At 41.8% G+C, this 14,327-nt stretch overlaps 1 protein-coding gene across 1 annotated transcript in view; it reads left to right on the top strand.

Moving 5' to 3' along the window:
• mcf2l2 (MCF.2 cell line derived transforming sequence-like 2) overlaps positions 1 to 14,327 on the top strand; it is an 81,104-nt gene that overhangs the window by 32,350 nt on the left and 34,427 nt on the right. The window contains exons 16-21 of the mRNA XM_070831734.1: positions 3,378 to 3,444; positions 4,467 to 4,582; positions 9,419 to 9,488; positions 10,409 to 10,501; positions 10,956 to 11,048; positions 12,336 to 12,458. Coding sequence (XP_070687835.1) covers positions 3,378 to 3,444; positions 4,467 to 4,582; positions 9,419 to 9,488; positions 10,409 to 10,501; positions 10,956 to 11,048; positions 12,336 to 12,458 — 562 coding nt within the window. The remainder of the gene's footprint in view (positions 1 to 3,377; positions 3,445 to 4,466; positions 4,583 to 9,418; positions 9,489 to 10,408; positions 10,502 to 10,955; positions 11,049 to 12,335; positions 12,459 to 14,327) is intronic.

Genomic DNA, 14,327 nt, shown 5'->3' with positions numbered 1-14,327 from the left:
TTGTCTAAGGCCAGTGTTGGACTGTAACTATGTACATTAACTCAAGCTTCGTCCAGTTTTGAGAAACTTGTATTTGAGTTGAGTTTTTCCATTTTGTGCTACTTTATACTTTTGCTCAGCGACATATCAGAGGGAAATGATGTACTACATTTATTTGACAGCTTTAGTCGTTACTTTACAGATTTATATTATTAATAAAAATCACAAATCAATAAATGCTGATGTATTAATACAGGTTAAACTGTTCAGCAGTGTATTAAATCATTCAAATGAGCTCCACATTCACAAGCTGCTGCATTACAATGATGAACATGTTAATGCATCAATAATTGAATCCAACAACAATATATATATTCATTTGAAATGGGTCATTCTGCATAATAATACTTTCACATGTAGTACTTTAGTGTATTTTGATGCCTCTGTACATTTTACTTGAGTAAGTGCTATTACTGTTTTTACACAAGCAAAACACGTGAATACTTCTTCCATCACTATCTATGGCAGAGAGTTAACCGCTTCACTCCTCTTTATGACTCTCTGTCCTGTAACTTCTTAAAGGTTTTGTTAATTTTTACAGCTATGTTGGCTCTCTGCTCCCCGGCTAAGCTAGCCTGCTCAGTCTCAGCCTCAGTCATCCTGTCAGCCTCACAGGAACACTCCTGTAAACTCTGGATCTGACTTGGCAATCTCCCAACAGAGCTGAAAAAGTGCTTTGAGTTCTGGGACTATTTACTTGTTTGACTTCATCATCTTGACACATCCAGCTTGTATCCCCCCCCACCCTTACTTCTCTAACACTGTCAGTCCACTACTGCAAGCTGACACCTTTAGCCTTGAACACTGGAAGGTATTATAGACTTCATTTAGAGCAACACCCTTCAGCATACAAACAAACACACACCCACTTCAGCTCCTGACTTACCGGACTGTTTGTGAGTCCCTTCCATGCGTGAGGTAAAGTACAGATGAACCCTTCTCCTGTGCTCTGCTCAGCTCCCATGAACTCGCTCTCTCCTCATGTCTTGTCTACCTGTGACGCTCACTGTCTCTGCCTGTCACCATCTCCACTTTCTGCCATTTCAGTTTTCCTCTTTGCTCCTCTTTTTTTCGTTCTTTCCCTGTGAGATGCGGTAGTCCACCTCAGCAGCTCATCTGAGCTTCAAATTTCTGCTCAGATTGCGCTGTAGGTCCCTGTGTGAGCATATGTGAGTGGGACCCTGTGTGTGTGTGTGTGCGTGTGTGTGTGCGTGTGGTGTGGGTGGGTGTGTCTTGTGAAGGGGAGGAACCACTGGGTAGTAAGGGGAAAACTCTTTACCTCCCCTTCACTTTATCCCACCTCCCTCTATCTGTGCTTCGTTTATGACGGCGTCGACATTTACGTGTGAGCACATGGGAGGAATTTCAGTCCGTAAATATGAGCCACCAAATGAAAAAGTAAGCTGGTGCTGGGCAGCAGGCTGAGTGGAACCATCCTGACACAGACACTCCAGGCCCCAAATCATTTGTATTTGAAAACCATGCGCTACAACTCTAGTGTCATTACAATTCATATTTCCTGACACAGAAAGATTCCAATTTAGTTAATCTCTAATGATATCAAAAACTGTGCGGCGGTGGTTAGCACTGTTGCCTCACGACAAGAGGGTTCCGGCTTCAAATCCAGCTTTCTGTGTGGAGTTTGCATGTTCTTCCTGTGCTTGCATGGGGTCTCTCTACTCCTGCTTCCCCCCACAGTCCACAGACATGCAGGTTGGATTCATTGGCGAGTCTAAATTGTCCAGTAGAGTGCGGGCGTGAGTGCTTGTCTGTCTCTATGTGTTGACTGTGTGACCGACCGGCGACCGGTCCAGGGTGGACCCCACCTCTCACCCAGTGTCAGCTGGGATTGGCTTTAGCCCCCTTATGACCTGAAGGATAAGCGGTAGACAATGGATGGATATTATAAGGCTGCTTGTCATGGTGATCTGACTCCAGACCTCCGTGACACCTCCATGAGTTTCTGACAGCAGGCAGCAGTGTAGCAGCCAGGACGCAGAACTGGCTTAATGGGTGTTTGTACGTAGATCTTGCAGTTTCATTTCTGTGCTGTAGTGCAAAAATGTCATTGAAAACAAAATGCATGCTAGTTTATAGAAAACCAAGCAGTTCCACCAAAGTAACCATTACTACTCTTAATGGGACCGCTTGTTGAGAAAAATAGGTGTTGGACATAATTTGAAAGGTGAATGGAACATATAACTTTAAGATAAAAGTACTGGGAGTCTGGTTTTACAGTTAATCAGAAAGCTAATGCAGTGAAATATTTGTGCTTCATGTATTTATTTGCTTCACGTAATTTTTACCGACCAAGAACATTCGTTTTGCATGTCGTAATGCTCAGCAATGCATAAACATATGTCCTCTGAGTTGCATCAGCTGATACACACATCGTGTGCAATAAAGCAAATTATGGCTTTATGTCGGTGAGAGGGTCCGTCTGTGTCTGTGCATGAGGACGTGTGTGAAATTGTACAAATCAGCACCAGCACTTATGTTGTGAGCATTTGCTAATATAGCAGCTGTACACAGTCAGGTAGTGAGCACACAAGACTAGCTCTTTGTGTCCCTGTACTTGTGTGCATTCTTAGTAATAACAAGGTTAGAGAGAAGCGCTGCACTTACAGTCTGGGTCTTGCTGAGAACTTTGCTGCTGCACTTACAGAATCTTAGCAAAGTAAAAACAACAAAACAGCTGAAAATACATTCCTTCCATTTCCACAATGTGTGTGATGTGACAAATAGGAGCATCTGACATATGTGCTTTAAGCTTTATTGAACTATGTACATTGAAGTGTACATAAACTGCCTTTTAGCACCTTTATATGGGCTTGAGACAGCAAATAAATTGTACAATTGTGCAAAGATAACTGCCTGTACATATTTGCTTTGTATTTTAGTATTAAGTATTTAGTAGATGCTCAACTGCTCAACTTCAGTGCTTTCTCCAGAGCTTTCAAGCACATGTCATTATCTTCCCTAGTGGGTGGAGGATGGAGTCCATGTGGTTGAAAACTCTCAGTCAGGAGTTCTTCATACTCATCCATTAAATTAGATTTTAATGTTGGGATGCTGAAGGATTGAATGCAGGCAGGGGAACTGCCCCTCAGCCTCTGAAAACACACACATATGATGTCCATCTGTGTCTCTTCACTCCTGTGAGGGTGTCACAGCATAGAAAAATGTTTTGCCTCATGTCAACAGCACCCAACACTCCCCATCAGAGCAACATTGTATAGATGAATAAATGAATGGTTTTTGGAGGAAATTCTGCCAGAGGCGTTTCATCCTGATTTGCTCTCTAAAGATATCCCCGATTCTTTCATCTTTCTCTGCAGACACATCATGACTGAGCTGATTGAAACAGAGAGGCTGTATGTAGAGGAACTGCAAAGCATCATGGAGGTACAGTACTCGATGTCTGCTGGCTCTGGGATTATCTTACCTGTTTTACATTGCCTCATGGCTAACTTACATCAAAACATCTGCAGTCATACACTGTTAAGTTGGATTTGTCTCTGCTTTGCAGCATGAGAAGCAGAGCTCTTAACAAATAGTCCATAATCGCTGCTATTAGTACTGTTCTAAATGTTAACATGCCCCTTTAATTCACCCATTGCATTACTACTGGGGTCTTGTTTCCAAGGTTTCAGCTATTGGCTGATGTTTCACTTTTGCAATGTATAAATTTGAACATACACATCAGCAAAATCTGCAATGTAGACAGGATAATAGCATACATTTTAGGGTAATTACGTGCTTGGGATATTATGGTATTTAATTTTACATTTCTTTATTTTACTGGAAGTTTGGAGATATTACCAAAAAAAAAGGAGTCAGATGTACTTTTCTGGCATTTTCTAATTTCAGCACGGCTGGTGCGGTGGTTAGCACTGTTGCCTCACAGCAGGTTTGTGGTTTGAGCCTGGTGCTATTCTGTGTGGAGTTTGCATGTTCTCCCCGTGCATGTGGAGGTTTGCTCCGTATACTCCGGCTTCCTTCCACACTCCAAAGACGTGCAGGTTAGGTTAACTGGTGCCTCTAAATTGCCCCGTAGATGTGAGTGTGAGCTCTATTTGTTGGCCCTGTGATTGACTGGTAACCAGTCCAGGGTGTACCCCGCCTCTCGCCCGATGTCCTGCGCGACCTTAAGCAGTACAGACAGCGGGGAGTGAGGAAATTCTTAATGCAAATAGACTTCAATCCAGACATTCACTTTCAGACATCAAGTCACTGATTATCAATAGCGCATGGTGTGTTAGCACATCTTAGGTAATTCTCCAGTAGGTTAAGAATCTGTTTCTCTGGTGGGAATGATTCGCTGTGATCTGCTGCCTTGCTGCATTTCTGGTTAATTTTGCTATCTACTCTTTCCTCTGTTTTCCACTGTCTCATCATTCTTCCCATCTCCTCATCCTCCTACCCAGGGTTATTTTGGAGAGCTGGATAACTCAGAACTCAGCCACCTCATCCCCCCGTCCTTGGAGAACAAAAGGGATGTGCTGTTTGGCAACATGCCAGAGATATATGAATTTCACAACAGGTAGGTGGAATGTGTTTTGAACACTGTACTGCCAAAAGTGTCTGAATCCCTCTTTTTAGTAACATTAGTGTTTTTAATTCATTTTGTTGTCTGAGACCTGGTAATTATTTTGATGCACCTTCATCAATTCAGTTTGTCAAATCAATAATTGTCTCTACCATGCTGAATTAAAGGGAAAAAAAGACCTCACCCTCTCCCTTTTTTTTTTGGCCAATTGGGAGCTGTAAATAAAAAATATTGACATATCACCCTAAAATGTTGTTATGATGAACATGTTAGAGAACTGTTGCCTGCTTACACATCCAGCTGCTATTGAACTACATGTGCCCTCTTTTAGAGTAGTGTTTGTTTCCACAAGTTCAAACATCAGTGTCATTTTAGCTCTGTTTTGGGTCTCCACCAACGACTGAGAAAATAACCTCTGGCTATGTAGCTGCTAAATGTTCCATTGTTTCCAGAGCTGGTGACTCTGTCTGTCTGCTGTTTGACGCTGGGCCGGCAGTGTACGCTGGGTTTATCAGATCATTCTGAACTGAAATGGGCTGTCTGCTGTTGCTGGGAAAGAGGTTGAAGAATCAACAGTAAAAATGTGCTAAAAAGTTCTGTAGCTGAGGGAAGTTTGTGTCCCTGGTGTGTCACAGACCTTCAAACTGTGAGAAAAGACCATCTTCTCTCTTTTTCTACAGCTCCGTCTTTCAGCAAAATGTGTGTTAAAAATACTCTGTTTCGATTTGACCTCCTTCAGCCCTTCGGCAGGTTTACAGTCCCGTCCGCTGAAAACCTGAGTCCACCTTGCCGTCGCCGTTGCCATGCAGCTAAGTCTAGCTCTGGTAATATGTCAAAGATGTCGAATGTAGAGCAAAGCAGGCAAATTGCACTTGGCTGCTAAAAAGCAAAAACGGGCTCCAGCCCCCCAGCTGCCCTTCAAAGGATAAGCAGTACAGACAATGGACGGATGGAAAGACTTTATAAGAGTATGGCTATTGATGGTTTATGTCTGTGTATATGCGTATCTGAAGAAGTTATGAGTAAACACAAAACAGGGTATGACCATCTTTTCTTTGTTGATTGGCCAAATTGGATGACTAGCTTGTCAAAGTATACATTTTATTATTATTATACTTTTACTATTATGTTTCTCAATACCTATCCTATGAATATTTCTCTTCTATATTCTTGTAAATATATTGTATATTTATGCTTCTTGATTATGCACTACACCAAGGCAAAACTTACATGTAATAAACCTGGTGCTTAGATCAAACACGGGTAGTCCTGGTGAACTGAATTTGAAAAAGAAAAAAAAAAAAAAAGCATGAAACCTGACATCATTATGTCATGCATTTGTCATGCAGTATGAACGGTATGCACTCGTGGAGCACAGACAGGCCTACTGGCCCTTGGGCCAGAGCCTCTGAACTAACATTTCTTGTGGTAAAAAGTCACATAACTCTAATAACAATCGAATCACATCAATCAAAATCAACAAGTAGATTTAGTAGACCAGCTTATACAGTGTGCTGTATTATTAAGGATAATATCTGTGTAATCTTTAGTGTCAGCTTCATACAAAAGTTCACTTGCAGTTCAACAGCAGTGCCTGATGCTCATCTGTTGTCCTTTAGTGACATTTCTGCAGGTGAACCAGAACTCTTTGGCGCTGCAGTTGGACGAAAAACTGCAACTGAATTTTCATAATTTCCTGCACAACTACAAATGCTGGTCTTTTGTAGTCATATCTCTTTCAGTGGGGGGTCTTGTTCCTGTGTGGGAGGGGTTGGGGCCTTTTTATGTGTCTGTGCCCAGGGGCGAACTGTTTCATCATCCATCTGTGACTCCGAGCACAGTCAGGAAATAAATGAACTTTACATGGGAACAGCGGAAATAATTCTTTTCCAGCATCAGTCTGCTGAGGAGTAAGTGATTGTAATGACAAATAGAAGTAACATTACAATGATCACACTATTCAATGAACATCTCTCTTACTTTATCAAAAGCGGTACGTTCCACAAAGGTGGATGACAGAAATACAAGGAAAACATCCACACCTGTCTGCCTACTCACTGAATTCCCACTGTCTGTTTGCAGAAGGCGGCCCTTGCACGCAGAGACACATACACCAACATGGTGTCTTCCTGACAATCACACGTTGGGGGCTCACATACTTTATTTAAATAGTAGGAGGAACAGCAAATAAACTACAGTGTATCTCTGTGTCTCCCAACTGAAGTCACATGATTTCCCAGCAGTTGAAAGCAGAATTCATCAGTGCTCTTGAGTGTGGTTCCAGGGTAAAAAAAAAACAAAAAAAACTTATCTGTCTGTATGTGAGTTAATGTATCATAAACTGACCAAAATGTGTAGTGTTTGACAAAGAGGTAGTGCTTATATTAGCAGCTGTTTCACCAGTCGTACTTGGAGCGCAGAGTGGGTCGTCCATCAGTCGGAAGGTTGCTGGTTCGCTCCCTGGCTTCTATGAGTCGGCATGTCCAAGTGTCTTCTTGCTCCCGGGGCAGCTTCAGTGTGTGAATGCGTGTGAAAGAACAGTCTCCTCCAACTCAGGTTCCTCCTGAATGAATGACGGGTGAACGGGTGAACGAGGATGCGACGGAAAAGCAACTTTGAGTAGTCGAACTGACTAGAAAGGCGCTACTTAAATACGGACCATTTATTTCACCTTAGGGCTAGCAGCAGTGTCAGTAATGTTGCTATGACAACCACCACGACTGCTGTCGTGCTGTGTGGGGCGTGTCGTGAGTCTGCAGAGTTTATAGCTGTTGTTGTTTTGGTTGTGTTTAACAAGGAGGATGAAGAAAAGTCAGCCCAAGAAAGATCCTCTCACTCGCCCGGCGGTACGCAGCTAGTCAAGGAGTTGTGGATTTATGTGGCATAGTTTTAAAATATGTGTGGATTTTATTTAAATGTAACAAAACTGGTTGGGAGTTTGTTTGTAGTGCTCAAAGCATTGAAACATTCCAAAGTGTCTCACCTGAAACAATGTTCCATTCACACAGGCTGCTCCACAGAAAACTGTTTTCAGGAAATGTCATTTCTCAGTGAAATGCCTCCCTTGGGTATGTATGAGTTCAATCTCATTGAACTCCAATGAGTGGCCCTCCAATGTTGTTTTCATTGGGACTCTGGGTTTGATAACCTCATGATAGTTCCCTGCTAAGCAGTTGACAGTGATAATGGTGGCAGATTAACCATCCAAACTGGTGTTTTTTCTTAACTGTAGGTCTTTGATTTCACAGGGACGTAAACTAAATCGGTGTCTCCTCTCTAGCCAGAAGTCTGTTCATTTTGCCGGGCTGAAATTCCCGCTGACTTTTAGTTATTTAAAATGACTATACCCTGTGTAAGGGTCTTAGATGCATTCAGTGGCTACATACATAACATTATGCTTTAAGACTGAGAATGAAACTTTAATGGTCCATATAGAAGAGATGGACCAATGTTTAAGGACGTTTCTACGTCTATTTATGGAGAAGTATAGGAGGTCAAATGAGGTTTTTGCATATGCTCCTGGTTGCACAATTATCGATATATATAAAACATAATAGGGATGTGTAGTTTCATAAATCTGGCAAAGAGAATGAATTTATTTAGTGCCTTTGAGTTTCAGTCATGATCCTGCACAGTTCTATGCATCTGGCCCCTGTGCTGCCTAGTTTTGGTTGCTATGACTACTTAGTTAGTTAGTTAACAGTCAGTTTGTTCTGATAAGTTGGATTTCATCCCCTTGGTAAATATTTATGTGGACAGTATATGACAAATATTCAAGTTTTGTGACAGGTCACTTGAACTTTTGTGATTCACCAGCCAGCATTTGGGCCCATTTGAGCAGCAGAACACTGGTTTGTGTATCCTCAGGATGTTTCCATGCACCCGACACACAAACATAACCGTTTGCACCAACAAGACAGTTAAACAAAGCAACCGCCAACAAGCGGAACAGTTCAGAGACATCACAGGGGTTCCAGGCAGATTAGACTCCCTGAAGAGATCCATCCTTTATCTCCATCTACTTGCTTTCTTCTTGCACTTCCTTTCCTCTCTCTCTTGCTTCCTGGTTTGTCTCGTCTCTTTTCTTTATCCCTCTATGTATTTCCTTCCCAGTCTACTTGTTAGCACTTCCTTTCATCTCTTTGCATATTAACTGGTTAAGTCTGAGGTGGCGCCATCACTAGATTGCCCTTTTCTTCCTTCACTTTTTGCGTAATGCAATCAGTACCAACTTCACACCGGCAAGTTCAGCAAACTTTCTGTTCATACTTTGGACCTCAGGTCCAAGCCATGATTGCCTTCATGACATCACCACGGTTATTTTTTTAGACATGACAAAGCTCCTCCAGAGCCACAAAAGACACTACACATCTGCTTTTAGAGGCTGAGGAGGCTCAGGAGTCCTTCTGTCATTGTAACAGGGAGGGTGTTTTCACATTGTGGCCATATTTCATTTGCCAAAATATTTGACTGATAGAATGATAGAACACTGAATCGGTGTTTGGAACAACTGACACATGAATCATTTGTTCGATAATGAGATGAGCAGACTTGGAGGTCAATTTACTAAGGAATGTCTGAGTTGTTGGAACTTAAAACTGCTTACATGCCATAGTTTAATGGCTTGGTCACTTAAAGCATTAGGTAATCTGGCTCTGATCCTCTGCTGCCTGCCAATTATCGTAGAAAAGAAAGTGTGTGACCAGGAAAATAATGACTTGTACGGCGGCTCTGTTAGGCTTCTTCACCGACTGCTCGGGTTTCCAGCTCGTCAAAGAAAGATTATAATGTGTATTGTGTTCTTATTGTGTTTGTCCAAACTACCTGCAGGACGTTTCTGAGGGAGCTGGAGAACTGTGCAGAGAGACCAGAGCTGGTGGGAACCTGTTTTCTCAAAAGGGTGAGTGGCTCAGAAATGAGGATGGAATTAAGTACATTATGAGTGTTTCCATGGAGTTAGTATAAATACATATTTTCTTCTATTACATTTTTCTACTTAAAGTAAATGCTACTAATAATACCTCAGCTGATGAAAGTGTTTTAATTGATACATTCATTTTAACTAGATGTTTATTACGGAGATTACTGAGACCTATTTACAGGGATGGGGGGGGGATAATATTAGAAACACCTTTCAATATAGTTCATTACAACTGCAAACTGCAACCTCTGTAATAAACATATGGCATAAATGTCTTTTGAAGGAAATGTATTGCTGCGAATACGAAGCTTTCTTTCAAAATGTTCTTCATCAGTCTGCAAAATGTTCTATCAGTGTATTTGGTGTTTCCCCTCTGAAATCTTTTCCTGATTGAAGCCTTTGAACATTTTTATGGTTATGTTGTGGAAACTTAAAGCCCTTGATTCATTTTAGGAAAACATTGTAGTTACATACTGAAAAAGTCGGACACTGACTTGTAGCAGACATATTTCTCCAAAACGACGATGGACCCAAGTTGGGTGGGGTCAACGTTGCATTTGGTAGGCTGCTATTGTATTGCTGCAGGTCTCGAGGCGTTTGTGTGTCAGTGTTTGTAATGTCAGAGTTAATTTACTCTATTGCATCCTACATCAGAGACAAGGAATGACCATATGCCTTATACTGCAGCTCTGTAATGGACCACACTGCTTTCTATCACTAAAAATCACTACATGATGAACTTACTTTGTTGGAAGCAAGGCAAGTACATACTGACTCCTTTAAACTAAGGTATCCAGATTGAGTGGATGAGGTTTACCGTCCAGCGATGTGAAGAACAGTAGCTGACAAGAGATGATTTCAGGCCCTCTCCTCACTCCGCCACGCCTTTGTGTTGTCAGAAAGAAGAGCTTCAGGTCTATGAGAAGTACTGCCAGAATAAACCCCGCTCTGAAGTCATCTGGAGACAGTGTGGAGATAGCCTCTTCTTTCAGGTAACACACACACACACACACACACACACACACACACACACACACACGATATCAGCAGACAAGAACTTTCCTTATTCAGGCCCCATGTACAGTGGCCGCTAACTGTAACATAACTAGCTCTTTTGCGATCACAGGAGAATTCCGTGAATCAAATATCTTCTTAGTGAGTGATGGGGATGATGGTTATGAGGTTATAGTGCTGTTTATGATGTTTGACTTCAGTCATTGGTTCTTTACCCCCCCCCCCCCCCCCCCCCCATTCACCAGGAAAACACTGTCCGGCGTGATACGTGTATTTCAATCTCCTAACAGCAACATTTACAGCTGTCGCCTCCCCATTGTGTAACTTACCCTAACAGGACAGGTGTGTTCTGACTTAAAATGTTGGCTGCAGCAGCTGGCAGGTCTGGCATGTGTCCCCCTCCTGACGGAGAATGTGTGTTTGAAACAATAGGAATGCCAGAAGAAACTGGACCACAAACTGTCTCTGGATGCCTACCTCCTGAAGCCTGTCCAGAGGATCACCAAATACCAACTCATGCTCAAGGTAGCTACACACACCATTACACACACACACACACCCACACACACACATGTCTGCTTGCTTGCTTTTGTTGAGTAGCTTGTTTGATTTGGCTTCAAGATCTCATGAAAGATTATCCAAATTGTGTTTAACAAATCTCTACATTGGGAACATTTTGTGTAATTAAGTAATAATTACACAGAAACGAATCCGTTCGCTCTGCTCCACGTGATCTCCCACAGGAGCTCTGAAAAGCTGTTTTTGAGCCCGTAGCCACAGTGAAGCGTTAGTGTTTCACCCTGAAGCAGACAGTTATAAACATCTTCAGCTACACTCCTCATGTTGGAGTTGGAGGTTAACGCTGTCCAATAAAGTGAAGATGTGCCGAGATAGATGTCAGCTGTGTTGCAACTGAGAGCAAATGGCCAGTTCTTCTGTAGATTCAGTACGAACTTAATACCGGTAACTGCTAAAATGTTTTTTTGAAACAAAAAGATTCATTGTAGAGTTATTTGTAGGTGACGACCAAGAGCTTCTGTTTGTGTGTGAGCTGAGGATCTGGGTGTCTAACAGTAGCGCTCAGCTTCACCAGCCTCAGCTGGAATTTTCTCACAGTTTGCAGTCATTAGTGGTTTAGTGACCCCGTGTTCTGACCTCTGACATCACACCATCCCCACAGAGAGATGTCCCAAAACTAACAGAAATATAACATTTTCATGAAAGACAAAGGAGGTAGGAGTTTACAAAACTTTAAGAATGGGGTCGTATGGAACCAAAGGCACGCATACATGAGCCAAATGTGAGTTCACAGCTGAGAGTGACACTCCCGTTGACGTGAACTTCTTTTTGGTGTTAGGACTCAGCGTAACCTCTCGTTCTTCAAAGATCGGCGACCCATTTATTGCAGGCAGCTGCTGGTTGGACTTTGCTATGACACAACAAATTCAAAATGATCTCAATTTCTTTCTTTTTCCAAAGCTCATAAACACCCCCGAATACAACTTTGACTTCACTGTTTAGATACTGCTTAACAGTTCTCATGTTTTATTAAAACATTTCAAAATGACTTAAGGCGTCTCAAACCTTCACCTTTCACCCTTAAAACCCCTCCGCAGCATACGAGCTTCCTGCAGCAGCTTCTTCATGGTGTCACCGACGAGGCCCCCTCAGAGTGTGCGCCTCAATGCCTCAACGTCAAACATCAGTTTCGTTGTCTTCTCTCCTCTTCTGTATTTTTGTTGTGCTCCTCGTGTTTCTATTTCTTTAATTCAATCATTCCAAACCAGTTTTTCTCTCGCTCCCGTCTTCCAGGAGATGTTGAAATGTAACAAGGGAGAGGGGACGGCTGAGCTGGAGGAGGCTTTGGCCACCATGCTGGACATCATCAAGTCTGTCAACGACTCCATGCACCAGATAGCCATCACTGGCTTTGGGGTCAGTATGTAGAACCAATCCAACATCATCATCATCATGTTCGCTGAAAAATAAGACGACTTGTTGCAAGGTTTTCTTGATTTTTTTTTTTTTTCTTGGTTTTCAACTCACACCGATTAAACCTCTATGCTGGGTTTAACAAACTTTTTGGTGTCTGGTCGTATGAGCGTTTTCAGCATCCTCTGTTGGACAAATGGGAACCAGCAACAAGCAAGTGAACGATCTGTACATGCTGAAAGTTAACAGTTAACAGCATGTGGCTCAGATGTGATCAAGAGAGAATGCGGGGAGTTGTTAACATTGTTTTAACGTTGATTAGCGAGACAAGAAAGCCATGGAGACGCATAACGAGCATCCATCATAACGTTCCTCAAATTAGTAAAACGATTTAGGAGAATTTTAACCAGATAAAATACATCATGAGAGGTGTCTTAATGAGCCGATCATTCTTCCAAACTTATTTCGGTGACCTAGAGAACAATCAGTTGGGCATTTAGTCACATCAGCCGTTGTCTAACTTCTGAAATGGTTTCACAAGACATATTCTAGAAGCATCCGGTGCAATTTTTGATTCTTTCAGAAGAAAAACAAAAAAAGCTGATGGTGTTATGATGGTTTAATTATTGATATGTAAATGGGGGAAAAAAAGGATGAAACACATCATTTGTCTGTTTCGTTTGTTTCATCAAGCAGAGGAGGTTATTGTGAGTAGACACACATTAAGTTGCTTCCGGTCAATTCTTGTTCCATCACTTTACTATAAGAAGCAGTGAAAGGTCAGTCTTTATCTGACTTGGGCAACATTCCTCCTGACTTCCCACTCGTATTTTCAAAGTGTATAAAAGACTAGTGATAACGAGGTTTTCAGCCAATCAGTAATGCTGTCTTTAACCCTGAATAATTGTGGTGTGTGTGCGAGAGAGATATGTGTGTGTGTGTGTGCGTTATCTTGGGTTTCAGTTGAGGTTGTTATCTTGATGTGATACGTGACATCAGTCACCTTTATAATAAGACTTAGGCCATGCTGCTGTAATGACAGAACATTTGTTGTTCTCATTTATTTATCTGATTTCCTCATCCTTTAATGCCTCTGGTTCGTGATAGTTTTTCTCTATTGATCTTTCACTGATTCACCTAACAGACGTATGACATTTCGATTTTGAGTTTAGCAGTATGTGACGTCAGGCTCAGATCATTTGTTAACCAAACACTCTCGGGGTTGGCTCAACATTCTTAAAAAGGTCAGGAAGTTGAAACCATACTTGGTTAATAAATCAAAAAGGTGAGAGATAGTTGGCAAAGTTTTTGTGATTCTTGGATGTGTGTGTTAGTGAAGAAACTAAGGGAGATCTGGAATCGATCCCTGGCCGGATGTACAGTCAGGACCATAAATATTTGGACATTTGACGCAATTTCAATCAGCATCTTGGCTCTGGACACCACCACGATGGATTTGAAATGAAACAATCAAGATATGCTTGAAGTGCACACTTTCAGCTTTAATTTGAGGGTGTTTACGTCCAAGTCGGGTGAACGGTGCAGGAATCACTACACATTTTATATGTGTGCCCTCCACCTTTTCAGGGGATCTGCTTGATTACACATAGAGACGCTGTCTGCGATCATGGGATCAAACTCTGCCTAGCACATGTTTGATTTCTTTATGTGTCCTTTTTAAAATTTCAAGAATGACCCTATTGGTCTGAATAAAAGACAGCGTTTACTGGAAATCATGTTTGACAGAAGTACTCAAAGGTGTTTCAAACCCTTAGCTTTACCATAATGTTTATTATTTATTATTATCATTATTATCATTATCAGTTCTCAGTTTACAGAGGGGGGTAATGAGCATTTCAGTCAAATACGTGT

The sequence above is a fragment of the Pempheris klunzingeri genome, chromosome 6 (assembly GCF_042242105.1).
Source record: "Pempheris klunzingeri isolate RE-2024b chromosome 6, fPemKlu1.hap1, whole genome shotgun sequence".
Lineage (NCBI taxonomy): Eukaryota > Metazoa > Chordata > Actinopteri > Acropomatiformes > Pempheridae > Pempheris > Pempheris klunzingeri.
Note: the sequence above shows the minus strand (reverse complement) of the source record. Positions and strands in the feature narration are given on the sequence as shown.